Source organism: Chelon labrosus (genome assembly GCF_963514085.1).
Source record: "Chelon labrosus genome assembly, chromosome: 17".
Taxonomy (NCBI): Eukaryota; Metazoa; Chordata; class Actinopteri; order Mugiliformes; family Mugilidae; genus Chelon; species Chelon labrosus.
This window is the reverse complement of record NC_140350.1, coordinates 7,679,306-7,697,089: the sequence shown is the minus strand read 5'-3', so window position 1 is coordinate 7,697,089 and position 17,784 is coordinate 7,679,306. Positions and strand designations below refer to the sequence as shown.

General features: G+C 43.5%; 1 protein-coding gene across 2 annotated transcripts in view; it reads right to left on the bottom strand.

Annotated features, from left to right (window-relative positions):
- spns2 (SPNS lysolipid transporter 2, sphingosine-1-phosphate) overlaps positions 1 to 15,178 on the bottom strand; it is a 59,825-nt gene extending 44,647 nt beyond the window's left edge. Inside the window, exon 1 of one of the 2 annotated variants that reach the window (XM_084564596.1) lies at positions 13,969 to 15,178. In XM_084564596.1, the coding sequence (XP_084420722.1) occupies positions 13,969 to 14,200 (232 nt within the window). In that variant the 5' untranslated portion in view covers positions 14,201 to 15,178. The remainder of the gene's footprint in view (positions 1 to 13,968) is intronic. The other variant, XM_084564597.1, reaches the window with a different exon arrangement.
- Between the last annotated feature and the right edge of the window lie 2,606 nt (positions 15,179 to 17,784).

The window sequence follows — 17,784 nt, the reverse complement described above, 5'->3', positions numbered from 1 at the left end:
CCCCTTGAATCAGTTTAATTGAACAACGCTAATGAGTTTCTCAAGTCTCAGGGCTCCAGGGTGTCTGCGTGCATCTGAGCATGATGCCAAGCAAGAAACATTGCAGGAATGTGGCTCTTCCTGACCGGCACACAATAACAGCAGCTACTTCCATGTTCATTCAAGGTAACAGCAGTCACACAGAGCTGCACACTGACAGCTACTTGGCAGGCCACTCCCTCCCTATTATACTGTACCTTGGTTTAGTTTTAGACAACGACAACATACGGAAGAGGTTCAAAGACGTGGGTCGTCATTGATTTAATATTCTACATGTAGCAGTCACTGTTTTGGCATGTTTTGTGACATATTCAGAGCCGCATTTTAAAACTTCATTAGGATGCTCAACTGTGCATAGAGTGTTTTCTGTAGTTAAAACAGAACAGACACAGAGTCTGGTGCAGTGTGGAGCCGACACTGATTCCACGCGCTCATAGAGTCTGCCTTTATGAGCGCTTTTTTAGCGAAGCATTCGAAGAAATGACTCAAACCGACGAACGTTACCGTGCCACCAAAATGCCGCTTTCAGACCAATGAATGGTGAATGATTATTCTTCGATATGAATAGTACTTTCTTCCAGTATTTGCTTTTTCCAATCTAAGGAGTTCTCTTTTCTGGAGCATCACACAGAAAAACTGAAAAATAACTCGAACCCTGACAACGCTGCACAGGTATGTGTTGCCGTTGTTGGAGGTGAGCCTGCGGTGTTAACAACATGCTGCTGTTTTTCAAGGCCAGCTCTCGTGCAGTTAGGCAGACTGCCGGCATTGCTCCCCTGGGTCCACCATACACTAACAAATACACCATAAGTGCACACGCCCACACATACCGCACCCAGCACAGCCATACACAGATATGAACACGCAGACCTCCACCATTTTTTAGAGGACAGATTTCGTATCAAATCCCCAGCAGAGACTTGTGGATCTCCAGCCCTCCTGGTTCTATTTCTGCTTCAAGAAACTAGGCTAAGAGGAAGGAGAGAATTGCAGCCCAATTTAATAGTGATGGGTGATGGTGAGGCACAGAGATAGAGGAGGGGAGTCATGAGCGGCAAAGAAATAGGTGGTGCAAGTTAGTCAGACCCGAGTACATGTTTCCATTGTTTTGTAGAAGTGTGTCTACGTGTTACCCTTTCCCCTGATTTCACTGTGTGTGTGTGTCTGAGTGAGAGGGAGCCAATGGATGGAAGTCATTCATTCTGGCCAGAGTGTAACAAGCAGCGGTGAACCGCTCTGCTGATGTGGCCAGATCCTTCCCCTCCGTTCCTGCATAGAGGGTGATCCCTTTTCATGTGTCACCCCATCAGTATATATAGTCTGGGAAAGAAGACATTCGGGGTGGGGGTAGGGGATAATGAGCGAGGAGAAAGTGTAACTTTTCTGCTTGTTCTTGAAATAAATTTTTGGATCTGAGTGTTTGAGAGACAGGAGAAACAGTGCAGGGGGACAGAGAGAGCGGAAGAGCGCGGAAGGCAGACCGAGCTCCACAGACTGCAGCAGAGGAGAAGGCCGACCACAAATATGCCCGACTGTGGCCGGCGGGCTCCTGACCGACTGCTCTCCTCCCTTGCCATGCGGCTGCAGTGGGCGGGGAAGCAGTTTTTCCATTCCACTTCCTTTGCCTGCCACACAGAAAGGAAACGTGCTGCAGATGTTGGGGAAAAAGAGCCCAGAGCCGCCTGCACAGGAGGGCTTTAGAGCTCGGACAAGAGGATCCCCCAATAAAATCAACAAGAGACGAGAAGTGTGCGAGTGCATGCCAGAAAGTTCAGCTCCCGCTTTCCTGTTTGTACAGAGTTAAACACACAGCTTCACCCAAAACCACTCATACTGTACACTCTATGAGAACCACAGTAAGATCTTACGTAGAGGAAAGCAACCAGGGCTAATTTGTCAGGGTTGAATTCCACGCACTGACACCATCTATGTAGAGGCAACATTAAGGTCAGGCAGGATTGTGCATTGATTCTTATCATTAGCATTACTGCTAATCAAATATCAAATATCAGCAAGTACAAATTTACTCTGCTTAATAACATGAATGGCATTCGTCCTGCAATAATCCAAAGGATAATAAAACAATTGTCACCATGATCATTTTCTGGGGTTGTAAAGTCTTCACTACACATTATAAACCATTGGGCAGTTTGCATAAAACATTCATGAACTGAAAGGTTATGAAAATGCCAAAGTGTACTTTCTGGATCATTTTCCATCTTCTCACTAACACACCCACACCGTTATAAATACCCTTGAGTAACTCCCATTCAGGCACTTAAAGAGCATGCACAATAAAAAAAAGGAGGCTCAATCAAGTACAGTAAGCTAAATTACTGGTTTCACTTCACGTTTCTTTTTAATTGTGCTGACTTTAAGGGTGCCTTAAGGGTTCAAACAAACTGTACTGAAGTGGATGCTCGCTCGATCAAGTCCGTGTAACAATGGTAGTTTTTTTTTTTTTTTAAATGAATGCTTTCAAATCAGGAACTCCTGCCAGGGTGCGGTTGAATGTGCTGTTATTTCAGCAATAAAACCGCAACGACATCTGAGACAGCTTTTAAATTTGTGACAGCCAAACTGGGGCGAAATCAAATCAAAAAAAGCCTGCAGGTTTGCCAGCTTAGCAACTCTGATTAATAGAGCATTTTTTTTCTACCTAATTTTCCTTCACTAATCAAAAGCTTTAATTTAGCTCAAGGGCTGCTGTGCATTAGCCCTAGCCGTTGCGCGCTAAATATTTGATAGCAGCGGAAAAGACGCACAAGGGAGCAGACTAAACCTATAGCTCATCAATAATACATCCAGGGGCTTGCCCACTTGTTCGTATGTGATAATGCATTAGATGTGTTGGAAAGAGACGCAGTGAAGCGAAGCAAAGGTATTTGAGAGGAGATGAGACTGTCTGACTGCCTGGGGTTCTCTGTGAGCTGCACTTGTTCGCGTCGGCGTCTCTCAGGAATACTGAACGGCAGTTGAACCCAAACTTCGATGTCGACCTGGAGGAGTGTTGTTCATGTGGTATTTTGAAAAGGAGCCATGTTGAGCAGATAACTCATTATTGTAAGATGGCGTAAGAGGGGCTTTTGGTTTTGTGCAGCTTTGCCAAGTGATAGGCATTATCCCAGAAATATTTTAAAATAAATATCCCCCTGTGAAAGCAGGGAGAGCTTACTACTACATTGTATTGTAGATATTACATATTTTGTCATAATCCATAGGATTACACAAAGAAAATGTACTCTAGTAATCGTGGTTAAGGAAAAATCATGCAATAACTAAACTTAATGTAATTAATTCCCTGGGGAACATGCATGCCAGTCCAATTAATAACTGTAGGGAAAAGTAGGGAAAAACGAGACTGGGACTCCAAGAGTAACTCCGCAAGTGTAATTAAATTAGACTATACATATGAACATACAGTATACGTGCACAGACACACGTTTTTCACCCTTTTACCCACGTTGTTGCCAAAAATGGCAAAATACATGGACAGGTAGTTCACTCACATCTGCCTTATGCGTCTCTGTACCTGGGTGCATATGAGCATGCTAGTGGCCTCCACACAGCCGGGGCCAGCACATGTGGATCTGAAAAAACCCCTGTCAGTAATCCCAGTGCTTTTTTACATAACAGTGTGCAGGATTAAAGTCATTATGTAGTGTTTTTAATGAGATTTAATTTCTCATCTCTCGTCCTCCCTCTGCTTTCTCTATGGTTTCATGAAGGGTTGCATAAATTGTACATGAAGTCGAGCCTTAGATTGGATTACTCAGTGCCATCCATTTACATTTTTAATTATTGGGAGATGAAGCAGTCTGGGCTAAAGTGATGCCAGTGTATTAAGTTAAATACTTGACAGTTTAAACCTATTGTAACAAGACTCTGCTTCACCCGGCTTCAGCTTGATTCAACCAAAGTGTGGAGTGTATTGCGTTGCACGGGCTGCAACACCGACTGACCATGCCTTGTTTTTCTTTCTTTTTTTTTTTCTTACAATGAAGTGACTCAAAACTGACTCCGAGACATCATAAAAGGCAGAAGAAAACAGTTTAGATTTTGTATTTTCAGCTCAATTTAGCATCAGTCAAGCATGACGTGGCAATCTTTTCTGGATTATCGCACTGCTGGAACCTCACAAAGTGGAGAATCACGGGGCAACAGGAGCGCATAAAAACCAAAAAATGTATAGTTTATTGTGATTTCGTGTTTTTTTCTTTCTTTATAGAAAGAAGAAAATAAAAAAAGTCCACACCTTTGGTAAAAATCTGAACCATGAGGAAGAATGTGGTCATGTTCATGTGTGAAAATGAGTGAAACAAGCGAACTGAAATAAAAATGACACTCTGCTTCACTGGCCTGAATCACTAAACTCCCATTAACAGTCAGACATTAGGATCTAAATGAGTCTCAGGTTTCTTGACTCATCCATTTTGTTTCAGGACCGCCTGACTGGATCACACAGAGGTTAAGTATGACTGATAGGAAGAGCTTTCTGACATATTTAGGTTTTATCGGCACGGTGATAACATTGGCCACAAAGGAGTTGTGTCTGCTCACACACATCAATCACGATTCTCCATTGGAAGCCACCACTAACCTATTTGGACCATAACTAATGGGATATATCTGTCACTCCCATCCGGCACAATTTACTAGACTGAGTGCACTTTACTGTAATGCCAGCACCCCCACAGCATCTCTTACACAGTGACCCGTGCAAGTTTATAGATGTATTTAAACAGGAAAGTCAGACTTGTTTTTCCCATCTCCGGGCTTTCTGCTATATCCCGTCATCCTAACTGCAGCCAGGGAGAATAAAAGACGTAAAAGCGTTTTCATTTTGATGCTGCCAAGGTGGCCGCTCTACATCTGGACTCACGCTGCACAAGAGCAATTCTACTACCTAGCAGGGTGCCTTTACTTAAGGAGGAAGCCACTCATTTTCTACTCAATCTCATCCTAGTTATGAGGGAAACAGTTTAGCCAAGGGCACTGCCCTCATCTTTCATTGTCTCATGAATTACGAATACATTTCATCACTTGCTCTGCTATCAAACACCCAGAAAACCTAAATGCATCTTCTCTTTTAAAAAAAAACAAGGCCGGATGGCACCTTGAATTGATTTCTCAGAAAATGTACGGATGAGAAATGTGACACCTTGTTCCAAAACTGAACTTTCAGACTAATTTGTCAAACACAGGCTGTGAGTGTAAGGTGAGTTTGAGCTCTTCTTGGCGTGGGAAAACACCCCAAGGAGCTTGTTTTGTTCTTCTTCTTCCTCCCAAACTTCCTCTACGTGCCAGGCCTGTTCCATCAAAGGACAGCCAACATACCTGCGCAGTCGCCTCGAGCCATACACAGTTATAAGTCATTAAAGTATACTAAGAAATATGCGCGTTAACGTTGCAGTGCCGATACTTCAATCAACAATGGCGCGTGCATCACTGAACATGTAATTAAAAAAAAAGCCCCACTGCTTTCTGTGCCACCGCTACCAAAATGAACAACAGATTCAGCCAGCGTATATAATGATAGTGAGATAAATCCACACAGTCAGTATCCTCTCTTTTTGAAGTGGTGTGGTGACTGCAGGGTGCCTGCGCAGTAATGTATTTAAACATGGACCACTAAACATTTATGGTGCGGAAGAATCAAAAGAATGCTGCGATAACCCGCCCTGACCAGCGAGGTGCAACCAACCATTCTGGTGTAAAGCTACACAGCAAAAACAAACACCTCAACTCAGCCTGTCATTGCCTGAATTATGCTACAGTGCAGGCAAAAAACAAAAAGCACAGAAGTGCAGGTGTAGTGTAAAACTAGTCAGAAATTAAATTAGAGGCTGGACTGATTAGGATTGTTTATACCACGATGACGGAGTGTAGCCTAATATTAAGCTTCATTTCTGTGTGAGCACTTGCGTTGTTCTTGTGACAGAACTGACATCGTAGCAACGCAAAAGCAATGACACATTCTCACAGGAATCCAGTCCCATGCGTGAATCTTTTGCAGGAGGAAAAACCCACCCGGTGCTGTTAGTGCATGTGCGTCCACCTCTGACCCACGGCATTAACAGAAAGATGTAAGACTTTGACAGAGGTCAACGCCCTTATTCAACCCCTCCCCTCCCTACAAACACCGTCACACACACACACCGTCACACAGTAATGAAAATCCTGCTGCTATCTCATCCAGCTCTGACGACAATGACAGATATCCACAAATCAAATAAAAATAGGCCCCGATGAGGCGTCGCACACACATGACCTTATCCGTGACCTGGTTAGTGGATATAACAGATTACATAATCCCCCAGCCAGGCTCCAGTATTTACTCTATCACATGAAAATTGGGGAAAAGATATGTTTTTTTTTTTCCTCAAGAAGGAAGGCTTTTAAATGCAGAGGCTGCTGCAAATAAGCACTCAAAATATTATTCTAGTAGCTATGGGAGCGTCCAGGAGCGGAGAGCTAATATTACCGCTAGCTGCAGCTTAGCTTTCACAAGCTGGGTGAGACCCGTGCTGCAAACGGGTCAATATTAGATTCCAATCCTCTCAAGACCAAGTTGTTAATGTGTCAGAAAAAAAAGAAATCCAATTTCAGAACGTCTCAGGACGACAAGGTTTCGTCACTTGCAGCGCATTCCAAGCTGGTGTTCTGTTGATCAATATTCAGTGATTGCATTGTCTTTTATTTCCATTTCTTCATTGCATGTGTCATCAGTTTCAGGCGAAGCACTCAACTCAGGGGAACAATGATTAACACTAAATTTTTCTTTGTTTTTTGTTTTTTTTGTTTGTCTTCTTACTGCGTGTCACCGAGTGCATAGAGTGGCTGGAGGAACTGGGAAACAAACCAGTGAAAAGGTCAGTCGTCTATTTTGGATGTTTCTATTACTTATGGTGCAGCCACACATTTAGAGGATATTACAAATTAAATATATTTTTATTTTACCAACATCGTTGCTGTATCATTTCCCCGTTAACAAAAACTGCAGTGATAATCATGAGAGCAGGAATGCAGGGAGTGAGGAAAACAATTTTTTTCCTATCACATTTTTTAAGCAAGGATGAGCTGTTACTTGACAACATGTCAAACACAGCAGACTGCTCAACACATTTCAAATCTCTCCTCCTTCCTTCCTTCCTCCTTGCTGCGCGAAGAGACCAATTTCAGCATCTTTTCAGGTAAACAGTCCAATCTTCTAAGATAATGGCGCAGGAAGGGAGGGGCACGGTTTAAACTGTGACAATCAGTGTTTGGAGAGGGCTGCACGGAGGATGGGAGTATCCCTCTGCCTCCATGATCACGATGCTTCATTTTTCATGTCACTCCAACGCGCCTTAAAAACCCTAACTGGACTGAACTGAGCGGCTACTGTGTTCATCTTGGGGGCTGTAATCCTAAAGCAAACTCTTTACACCAGAGAAAACACCACCTCCCCATCCTTATGTCCACACACACTCCTGCGATGACAAAGGGGAGGTCAGTGATTATCAGGCTACCACTTGCCTTCACATGTCAAAGATCAATCGGGGGCTTGAGCAAGCGCCGCGGGCTTTTACAAGCAGGCTCGTCAAACTACTGGAAGTTTAAAGATAAGCCCGGTCAAGAATTCAAACGATAAGATAACGAACTGTGTGTTGAAACACGGCCTCTCAAGTTCTTGTCTGATACTGGGTCTTGTTAAAACCATAATGTTTTCTAGATGGACCTGTAGTGACAACATTGTTTAGTTTTGTTTTTTTAGCTTATTAATGTATGTTTTGTGGGAGAGGTAACATTAAAATCAGCTATTGGACATCCCTGTATAATATACCTATAAATACACAGATTGCTGTTACTTAATTACTTTAAGGTTGAAGAAAATTAAATGTGAATATCCTCAGGGAAGTCCTCAAGTGAAGAGGTTGTTTTTTTCCCATGATTTCTGAGTAGATTTATCCATGTAACTTCAGAAATTCTATGTCATGCTGATTTTAAGAGAAGCAGTACTCTGTTAGATGAAAATTGCTGCAATCAAACAACCGTAATTGCCTCTATGAGTTCCATTGGCTTATGGTGTACAGTAGGTGAGCACTTCCAGCTGTTTTTGAACCACTGGTGTGCACCTGTCCCTTTCACCGCAAGCAGCATCTTTGCCTCATGTCTTCTCCCTCTCTTTGAAAACTTCTATTCTATAGCATAGTAGGCGCTGAGTAAAAATATCCTCACCAGAATGTAACCCATGTAACTGCCTCTTATGCCTGTGATGAGTGATGTAGGATGAAAGGTCAAGTTGATGCCAACAGCTGTACAGACTGGAAGAGTGAGAGAGTCCACCCCAAAGTGACCGTCGGCAGAGCCATGAAGGGATAAGTTCATAGCCGCCGGGGTCACAGGGTGAAAGCTGCTGCGATGGGAGTGCGTCTGCTCGATGGTGAAATCTGGAGCAGCCACATGAAAGAGCCCTCCACTGGCGTAAGAAGTTCTGCCTAATTCCACGGGTTACTATTACAGACATCGGCTAAATCTGAGCCTAAAGAACACACAGACTGTTTTCTCACAGCAGCAGGAATGGCACGCTAGGATACAGACATAAAGAGATTAGTGGGATATCTGTGGGAAACCAGTCTGGAAAAGTCCACTTGGTAGGAAGTCGTGTAAGGGTTAGGGACTCCACTTTAACATCTGTTCAGTAGTATCAATATTTTCCTTCCAACGGCGAAACAAAAGATGTCAGGATTTTGTGGGAGGATCTTGAAATAAATCAAAAAATGTGCAAAAGTGATGAAGCCTTCTTTCGAAGAGGCGTGGATTCATACGCTGCGCATTGCAGTTGGTCTAATTCAAAACAGCTCAACGTCAGACGGGAAAAGCGGAGCAAGAAAGAGGCTGCAACCCTATAAAATAAATTGCTAGAGGCCCTCACATCTTTTTAATGCCTCTGCTGTTGTTCAGGGACCTTGGATGTGAAACCTATAAAACAAGAGAGGGTGAAATGTTGAGGAGAGCGCGGAGTGAAACGACCAACAGCTAAACCCTGGAGCAACCCGGGCATGGCCCACACAACCTCTTGCACAGTTTAGTAGTGACGGAGGAGACGCTTCCTTGTCTTGACATATGCAACACCTCACGTTACTGAGAAGATCTGCTGCATCATGAAGCTAAAGAAGTGTCACAGAGAGATTTTACAGCTGCTGTTGTGACATCTACTTTTATATTCAGGCAGAATTTTATTTATTTACGATTCTCTCCGACACACACACCTACACTATATTCGCTTCTCTTCTTCTTTTGTCTCTGTGGAACTGAAAGTGGAGTGCTTTTTTTTCTGTTTTTTCAGAAAGAGCAGTTTAGGTAGCGACAACAGACAGGATAACATGCAAAAGACAGAAAACAGGAACATTTACTCGGCCTTGCTTTAAGTGCAGATGCTAATGCAGAAGACTGCCTCTGGCATTTGTAGACGGTGATAATGAGTAGGCACAAAGAAAACTGGACAAAGCTAAGAGGAATTAATGTGCCTGGCCTGTCAGACTAGATAGATCGCTGTATCTTTCTTTCTTTTTTTTTAACAAAGAGCTTGCTTTAAGAGGATTATTACCACAGGGTCATGTGTGTCTAAATGTGAGATGCCCAAAGTTCACATGTAAGGCCCTGCATGTGTCCAGTGGGATGTGAGTGTTTGGAGGTATTCCTGAAATGACAGCTTGACTGAGACAACTCATTGTAAAATGACTGGCAGAAGTGTTAATCTGAGGCACCCCGATATTTCTGTCCGACACAGATTAGGATGCAGTCCTTACCCGTCAAATTGTCCCTTTGCTTGCACACAGATGGGTTGCTAGAATTAAAACACACCGGGTTCTTCTTCCTACCTAGGCAAATAACTTTAAGTGCTGCGTGTCTGACTCACATATCCTCATATTCTCTGAAAAAAACACTTAATCCCCTCTTTATGATAAGCTGTCGGGGAGCTTGGACCGTCTGCTGGGGGACTACTGAGGGACCAACACCAGGATTTAAGGTTTCAAAGCCACCTCAAATTAAATTAAAGGCAGTGGCCCTCTAAATCTCAAAGCTCTTATCCACTCTAAGAGACAAATGGAATATAAGGCTGTGGTTTAAATGGCTCCTTCCAACGGTCAGATACAAGTGACCAACCTGGAACATCGTAATTCATTCAGATGCGCCGGCCTCCACTCTAATCTCGTATGGTCAGATCTCCATCTCGTTTTCCTCCACCACTGGTATTCTGTGCAGTGAAATCCAGGTCAGGACACCTTCAAATGTCCCAGACACCTCATTTTTGCATTTTCTCAATCACAGACTGTCGTAAAAACAAGCACAAGCTTGAGAGGGAGCACTGCAGGTCAGGTCTGACCCACCGGCTGAACAGCTGAGCCTGAAGTCCAACTCAGAGTTTGTACCTCAGTGCTATCCTCCGCACCCTCCTTCTTTTCAGCACTTCTGAAAGTTAATCTTGGTCTCTTCTGTGTCTGTTAACACTTTGATTTGGCCCATAAGTGTGTCTGACTAAAACCAGATCACTGTCTGCTTCCAAATCCATGACACAGAAATGCAGCAGCTCAAACTGTTTTTATAGCCCTTTGATGGTCTGTAGTTGAAGCCATCACATTACAACAATGAAACCAGTACCAAAGATGACAGAAAAGTCAATTTAAGTGATATAAAAGTTGAAAACTTTGCTGGCATTACATCGCATTCCTTTTCCAGACTGAAAAGGAAGTCACTGTCTAAACCAGACTGTTTGATAGACTCAATATTGAGTTTGTTTTTCATTTTTCTTGCACCATACTGAGACCTTAAACAGAACTTCCAATACGTAGCAGCTTAAGTCTCACGTAATGACTTTGTTTTGAAGGGATCACTCCTCACAAAATGGTGGTATTAAATATTCGAGCCTTGTATAAAACATACTGGCAGTAAATCTATCAAATCCAGAACAAAACAACCTCTCATAAAAAAAGACATTGTGACTTCTCCCTTCTTTTGTGGTTCTTACCGTCATCTTGGCTACGTCAAGTGTTGTAATCATAAACTGGAGTTTGTGGGTGCTGGTTTTATAATTGTGTGTGTGTGTGTGTGTGTGTGTGTGTGTGTGTGTGGCTTCACCTCTGACACGGGGGCTCTTCCAAGTCTTTGACTCTGCTGCTGTGTGTTGCTGGGTGCAATTTTCTCATCATTGTTGTGGATCAGAATAGCCCTGGTGTCGAGAATGGTTGCCCTGTGTCTCTGTGACAATGCTTTAGTGATCCACACACACTACAGTAATGGCTGTTGGTACAAAGACCTTTTGACGTGTGTGTGTTTGTGTGTGGTGTGTGTGGTGTGTGTGTGTATACGTGGGGTGGCAGCGTCGCCCTGGCTCAAAGCTGCCTGCATTCTGCATCCACTTCCCTCTGACTGCCTGCCTGCCTCTGCAGCAGCCAGCCCTCCCTTTACAACTGCCCTGCCTCATTCAGCCCCTCTTGAAATGGTGGGGAGAGTCTTTTCTCATGTGTGTGTGCGCGTTCTGTGGCTGTGCGCTCATGCTCGCTTAATTGACATTAAGATCTATGAGTTGGGATGCGCTTTGGGTACCTGCTACTGAAGGGATTTGAATTTGAAAAAGAAAACGGAAAGCAGAATGGATGGAAGCACAAAAAAGAACCTGACGCAAGGTAAGAAGGGAGGACTGAACAATACAAAGCATTTAGAACAATCTAATAAGCTCAGAAATGGCAGAACATTTATATTTACAATAGCCAAATCCCCCATGGTATGTTCCCTCACACACTTGCAGCAACCAACAGAAGCACTGCTTCCACTACTGCACAGTTCACACTGCAAGAGAGGAGAGTACGGCAAGGTGGAAGAAGACGAGGGAAAATGGCAGATGCACTGATGCTGCAGCTGATGCTGTTGTGTGTTAGTTTTGTTGGATACACATGAGTGATTGTCTTCATTCCATGTGAGACGCACACATGCTGCCCATGCATAATGCAAACCTGTCCAGCAGTGTTCAGGAGGAAACCACGGTAAGGGACCCCCCTCTGCACAACATGCACCCAGGACAGCCTCTTGCCATGAGGGTTAACCCAAGATGCATCCACCACCACCACCACCACCCCCCTTCTCCCTCTCTAACTCAACCATTCCCCTCCCTATTCCCACTTTCTCCTCATCTCTCGTCAGTTACTCTTCCACTTGCCACACAGGAGGTCCAGCCTGGTTTACACAACAGGATTTTCTCCCTTGTTGTTCATGAGACATTCTAAAATACGGAAGCACGATCAGGACAGAAATGACGGCAAAGGATATGGTTGCTTTTGAGCTCCTTAATGAGGGGTTTCCTCTGATCAAAGCGCGAGGAGGTGTGAGGGGACAGGATTACAAATCGCTTTTGTAGAGGGGGACTGACTCATCAGTGATTGAGGATGAGGACGTGGCTGTTAGTTGTGTCTGAGTGAGTGGTGCTTGAAGATGCTAAGATTAGATATGCCGGCGTACATTGACACATACTCAGCATGGCTGTAGGTTGAGAAGCTAAAGCCGCCCCCCTGTAATGATCATTTTGGCGCCCCAGGCTTTGTGGCTTAACTCTCTACAGTTGACAGACTGGACCTGAAGCCTTCAGGATGATGAGCCACAGGCATGTAGCTACTTAAGTGTACTCATTGTTGTGCTTAATTTAGCTGCTCCTCCTTTCTGCCAGGGGCTACAGAAGGAACCAATTTCTTCAGAATATTAAATTAAATAATAAAAAAAAAAAAAGATAATTGTATACTATTACCCAAATAAGAATTATAAATGTCACAAGTTATTTTCATGTAAAATGTTAATGTGTGACTAGTGCAGCAGCTGAAAACTGCACTTTAACCAGAAAGCATGCACAGAAGAGCCTTTACTCTCCCCACGAACACACTTCCCTCTATTCTCATGCTGCAGCAATATTTTTAACCCATTCACTGCCGCAGTCCATGCCTTGATAAGAATCCCAAATACAACATCCAGCTATAGCTCAACCGTGATGAAGCTAAAATGAGAATAAAATGTAAACCCTGTCTGAAGCTTTCATGTGCACCGGATGATGCTTTACAGTGAATCAGCCATCAGCCACAACTAAAATGAACTTTTAGTAGTCTAATATTTTTCATGCAATGTATTAACAGGAAAAAAAAAAAAAAAATGCAGCTCTTCAAAGTCTGCCGTCTATTAAGTTGATTTTTGATTTACCATCTACAATTAGAAGCTCCGGTCCATTTATCAATTTCACATGAGGCTCTGTTCCAGTGCTCCACCTGCACACAGTGTTCAGTTTCAATGAAAGCTCCCCTGGATGTCAGGCACAGAACAGCGAGGGAATGCGGACACTTGACGAGAATTAACAGCACATGGCCTCATCGCAGCATCACACAGCGAGCTGCAGCACAAGATACAGCCTGTTAGATGCTGAAGCAGATTGCTCCCAGAACTAATGACTGATTCCTCGTAGTGATATGCTGTCTCTCTCTCTCTCCCTCTCTCTCTCTCTCTCTCTCTCTCTCTCTCATTTTGCATTTTGTAGTAGCCGAAACTGGTCTGCTTCGTGGATGGAGAGCCGCCGGTCTCCTTAATTGATCGATGTGCGATTATCGACTATAATCATTACGGTCGAGCATTTCTTGAGTGATAAAGAAGGCATGTGTCTGTTTGATTCAATCACCACTCGCAATCTACAGCGATGAAAGATAGCCCACTGCGCCTGGGCAAGCCCATTGTTCCGAGCGCCTCCGCTGAGGTGAGCTGGTTGGTCTATAAGAGTGGACCAGCTCACAGGCAATTAGCGCACAATCACTCCAGCTCTACTTTCTCTACTAGAGCCTTCCAGACTAATAATAATAAAAACATATTCAGATTCAGCGCTGATAGATAGAGAGAAGAAGTCAGGTGACTTACCGACTACAGTATATCTATCCATGTAATTGAGGACGTTCCCAAAACTGAGGATCCCCGCGGCAGCAGCCGGCGAGCGGCATCTGAGCAGCGCGGCGCGGAATTTCTGCCCCGGCTTGCAGGGGTGAAGGTCCGGGTTGGATTTCAGTCCGGGACTCATGCTGCCCGACAGCGTGCGCACCTCATCCGAACTGCTGCAGCCTTCGATCTCGCATCCATCGCTCTCCACGCACATTTTCTGGCACGAAAGATCCAGCGCAGAGAAGACGGATAGATAATGAAGAGGAAAATAGTTTAGCAGGGACCGCGCTCAGCGATGCCCAGTGATTTCAAGTGGAATTAGTCGCAGCGGAACTGTTGTCTTAATTGTTGAAGCGCAGGAGCCGCTCTTCTCGGGATCATATTTTTCTAGCAGTGCGCTGTGACGGACGGGTCTGTGCGCTCCTTAGTTTTTTTTCTCTCTCCTGCTCTCTGTTTCTATGCCTCTCTCTCTCTCTCTCTCTCTCTCTCTCTTTCTCTCTCCCTCCTTAGGATCAAGTGCTCGTGCGCTAGGGGTGTGACCTGGCACCAAACTCCTCCCCTGAAACCCTGCAGCGAATGATGGAGCCGCACCTGATACTGATACATGCCGTTGAAATGCAGTGGACTGTGGTGCGGTCGGAAAAAACATTTCGGTCATTTGTCAAGAATCTTGCAATAGTGGGAAATGGGTGGGTGTAAAATCATTAATATTTTTTTTTAACTTACCATAATTGCATATGATCGCATAGTTGACTGAGAAAACACTGCTATCATGACTAGGGAATAACCAGGCTAATAGACGTCCACGAATGCTGCGCAGACGCATTCAAAGATCAGAAGATTATTATTATTAATGCTGTTGTTGTTGCATTATTCCATTTTATTTTTATTTTATTCATTTTTTAATACGTGCAACTTGAATTGAATTTGTTTATGTTCTGTATATTTATAACAAAAGACTCTTTTTTAAAATTAAACTTACACAGAGAGTGTCTAACCACATATGGACACACAATTATACAACATTTAATGTGTTTGCTTTTTTTTAGATGTAGGTGTAACTTCAGGCACATTACCACAGCTATACAATTGGGGAGAATTACTGAGCTCCCTCAAGAGGAAATATTTTGTGATTTAGATGAGCCTTCTGAATAAATGATCATAAGAAAACAAAAAGCTGACTTTCTTTATTTGAAGTTTTTTGATGCAGTGTAATGAGTTAGGTCCGTATACAGTATGTTTGGATATTTCAGTAGTCATAGCTAATACAGTTACATAATGAATGAATTCAGACACCCAGCTTTTACTCCAGTATTCATTATATAAATGTAACCTGTAACCGCTGTCAATGTGTGCACGGATCAAAAGCCCACTGGATACTGTGCTTTCCCACCACAAACCATGACCTCTGACAGAAGTGCAACTGACATTCGGCAGTCACTGTCCTACGTCACTGAAACTGTCGCATGCACAATAGGCTGACACAGAAAGTAGCAGGTAGAGTGAACTGTTTAGGTTAAAGCACACCATACACTACACATTGTGTACATTAGAATTTGTGAGGCCTTTTTTTATTAGTCGTAACTATGGGTTGAGTTCTATTGTTGAACAGGCAGGAAGAAGAAATTAGGGTTTTGTCCGTCCTGAAATCCCCTTGAGCTCTTTATGTAGGGGCGGATATTACCGAGAATTGTCGCAAAGTTACGACTAGGAAATTTTCAAACACCATAATCTCACTTGCAATGCCCATAAACTATATCAAGTGAAGGTGATTCCTAATTACTCCCTAATGCACAGTCTTTTTAGAAAAACATCATAACACTTAGATAATAGTGTTGATAGTTTTATTTTCTATGAGGAAAAAAAAAAAACACACACAAAAACTCTGGTTTCCAGCATCCATGGAGATGTACAGAGCCAGGAAGCAATAGCTCGGGCGGGGGGCAATGACTGTGATGATGAATTGACGGCAAAGAGTGACAACACAAACCAAAAAAACAATATTCAAGAGAATTCTGCCCATTACTGCACCTCAGGACAAATTTTCTCTCATACCACTTTCTTATCAGTCTCAATCTCCAGCTCGTCTGTTGGGATTCCTGCACTGCCCCAATTTGGGACAAGATGTTTACTCAAAAGATAAGCGCAGTGGTTAAGACAGTCCCTGGTTGTCAGGGAAAATAAATCATTATTGTAAATACAAAGCTGAAATTTACTTACTGAGAGTCATTTTTCTCTCACCAGCACAGCAAGCTCATTAGATTTTACACTCGATCTGAACAAATTATTCTTAAACTGTTCAAGCCACAACAGGTAACGGACAATAATCCTGGATAAATATCAGACACACTGGCCTGTGGTACTCCAACTGGTTTCAGAATAAACCCCCACTCTGAAGGGGGAAAAAAACAAAACATCTGCTGTAGTTAAGAGAAGATGAACACAGCAGCGCTCTCCGCACTCATGTCGCAGACACCGCGGTCCCCAGCTTCATCACAGCCTGGCAGAGAAGCTGCAGACGAGCTTAAATGACTGCAGGGACTTTGTTCTCCGCAGGTCCCATACAAAATGTAGACATAACTCTCTTTATTGTTGCTGCTCAGAGACAGCAGCTCTGTTTTTATGACTGCCATGATGATTTTAATAACACTGAAGAAGGTGTCACTTTATCTGGATTGTCTCATTAAGTAAAAGTTTACAAGGTATTTACACCTGAGTGAATTTTCACTGGCAATGTCTATTCATGAGACGGGCCTCGGAAACTAAATGCGGTGATGGTGGCACCGGAGTTGTGGAATTAAAAGGGAAAATACCATGTTCTGAATGGCTGGGAGAAGTCCAGCTCTGCAAGCAGATGATGCATGTATCTGTGCCAGCTGTGTTTAGTCATAAATAAGCCAAAACCTCTCCAGCTAATAGTTGTCACTATTATATTGTGTACACAACACTTCTTTGACATTGCCAAGACAGGAATTACATAGCATGATCAATTATATGCCACAGAAAGTTTCCAACCAAAATGTACTGATTGACTGCAAACAGAAAGATGCATGGCAGAGGCACAAAGCTGGAGATGTTGTTGACTTAGCATGAGCACAGAGTTCAGTGTATTGAGTGAAAGGTGTGCGTGCAGAGGGGGCTTTCCTGACAAGTGTAGTCTGATTTTGTTGAAAGCCAGAGGGGACCCCTGCCAGTAGGTTGGTTTCCTGATGAACTGGGCTGCCTACTAATGACTGTGTGGCAGACACTGAGTGGACACTTTATGTGCCGTATGGGTCACAAGCTATGAACCTATAATCAGAGCGTTTGTCAGTATACAAACCAAATGTTTAACCAGATCTGTGTGGAGGTAAATGCAGAAGGTGCAGGAGGCTGAATCATTGGCATCGGTTAGGCAGAAGGCTGGGTTCTTGCCTGGATGTGCTCTGCAGGCGTTTGGCATTGCAGAAGTATCAGACTTGAGGTCTGAATGTGTTCCCATGCACTGAGTCAACCTTTATTGTTTTATTTAGACTGAAATGAGAAAAATCTGCCAGCCAAACCTAAAGCCCATCATTGCATTTGTTTTGCTGAACTACTTTCAAAGCAATCATCCACTTACTTCCCAATATCTATGATGTCTGAAAATCCCCAGTGTTTCAGTCTGGAAAGTATGATGCAAACAGCGCAGCCTGGCAGGCTTAGCAGAAAATGATCAAGCGATACCGACAAGAATTGCTTTTGTAACAATGCAGTCTGACATCCAGCAGAAGTGAGGATGCAGGAAAGGAGGAGAGGGCCAAACCAGCCAGTGGCCTC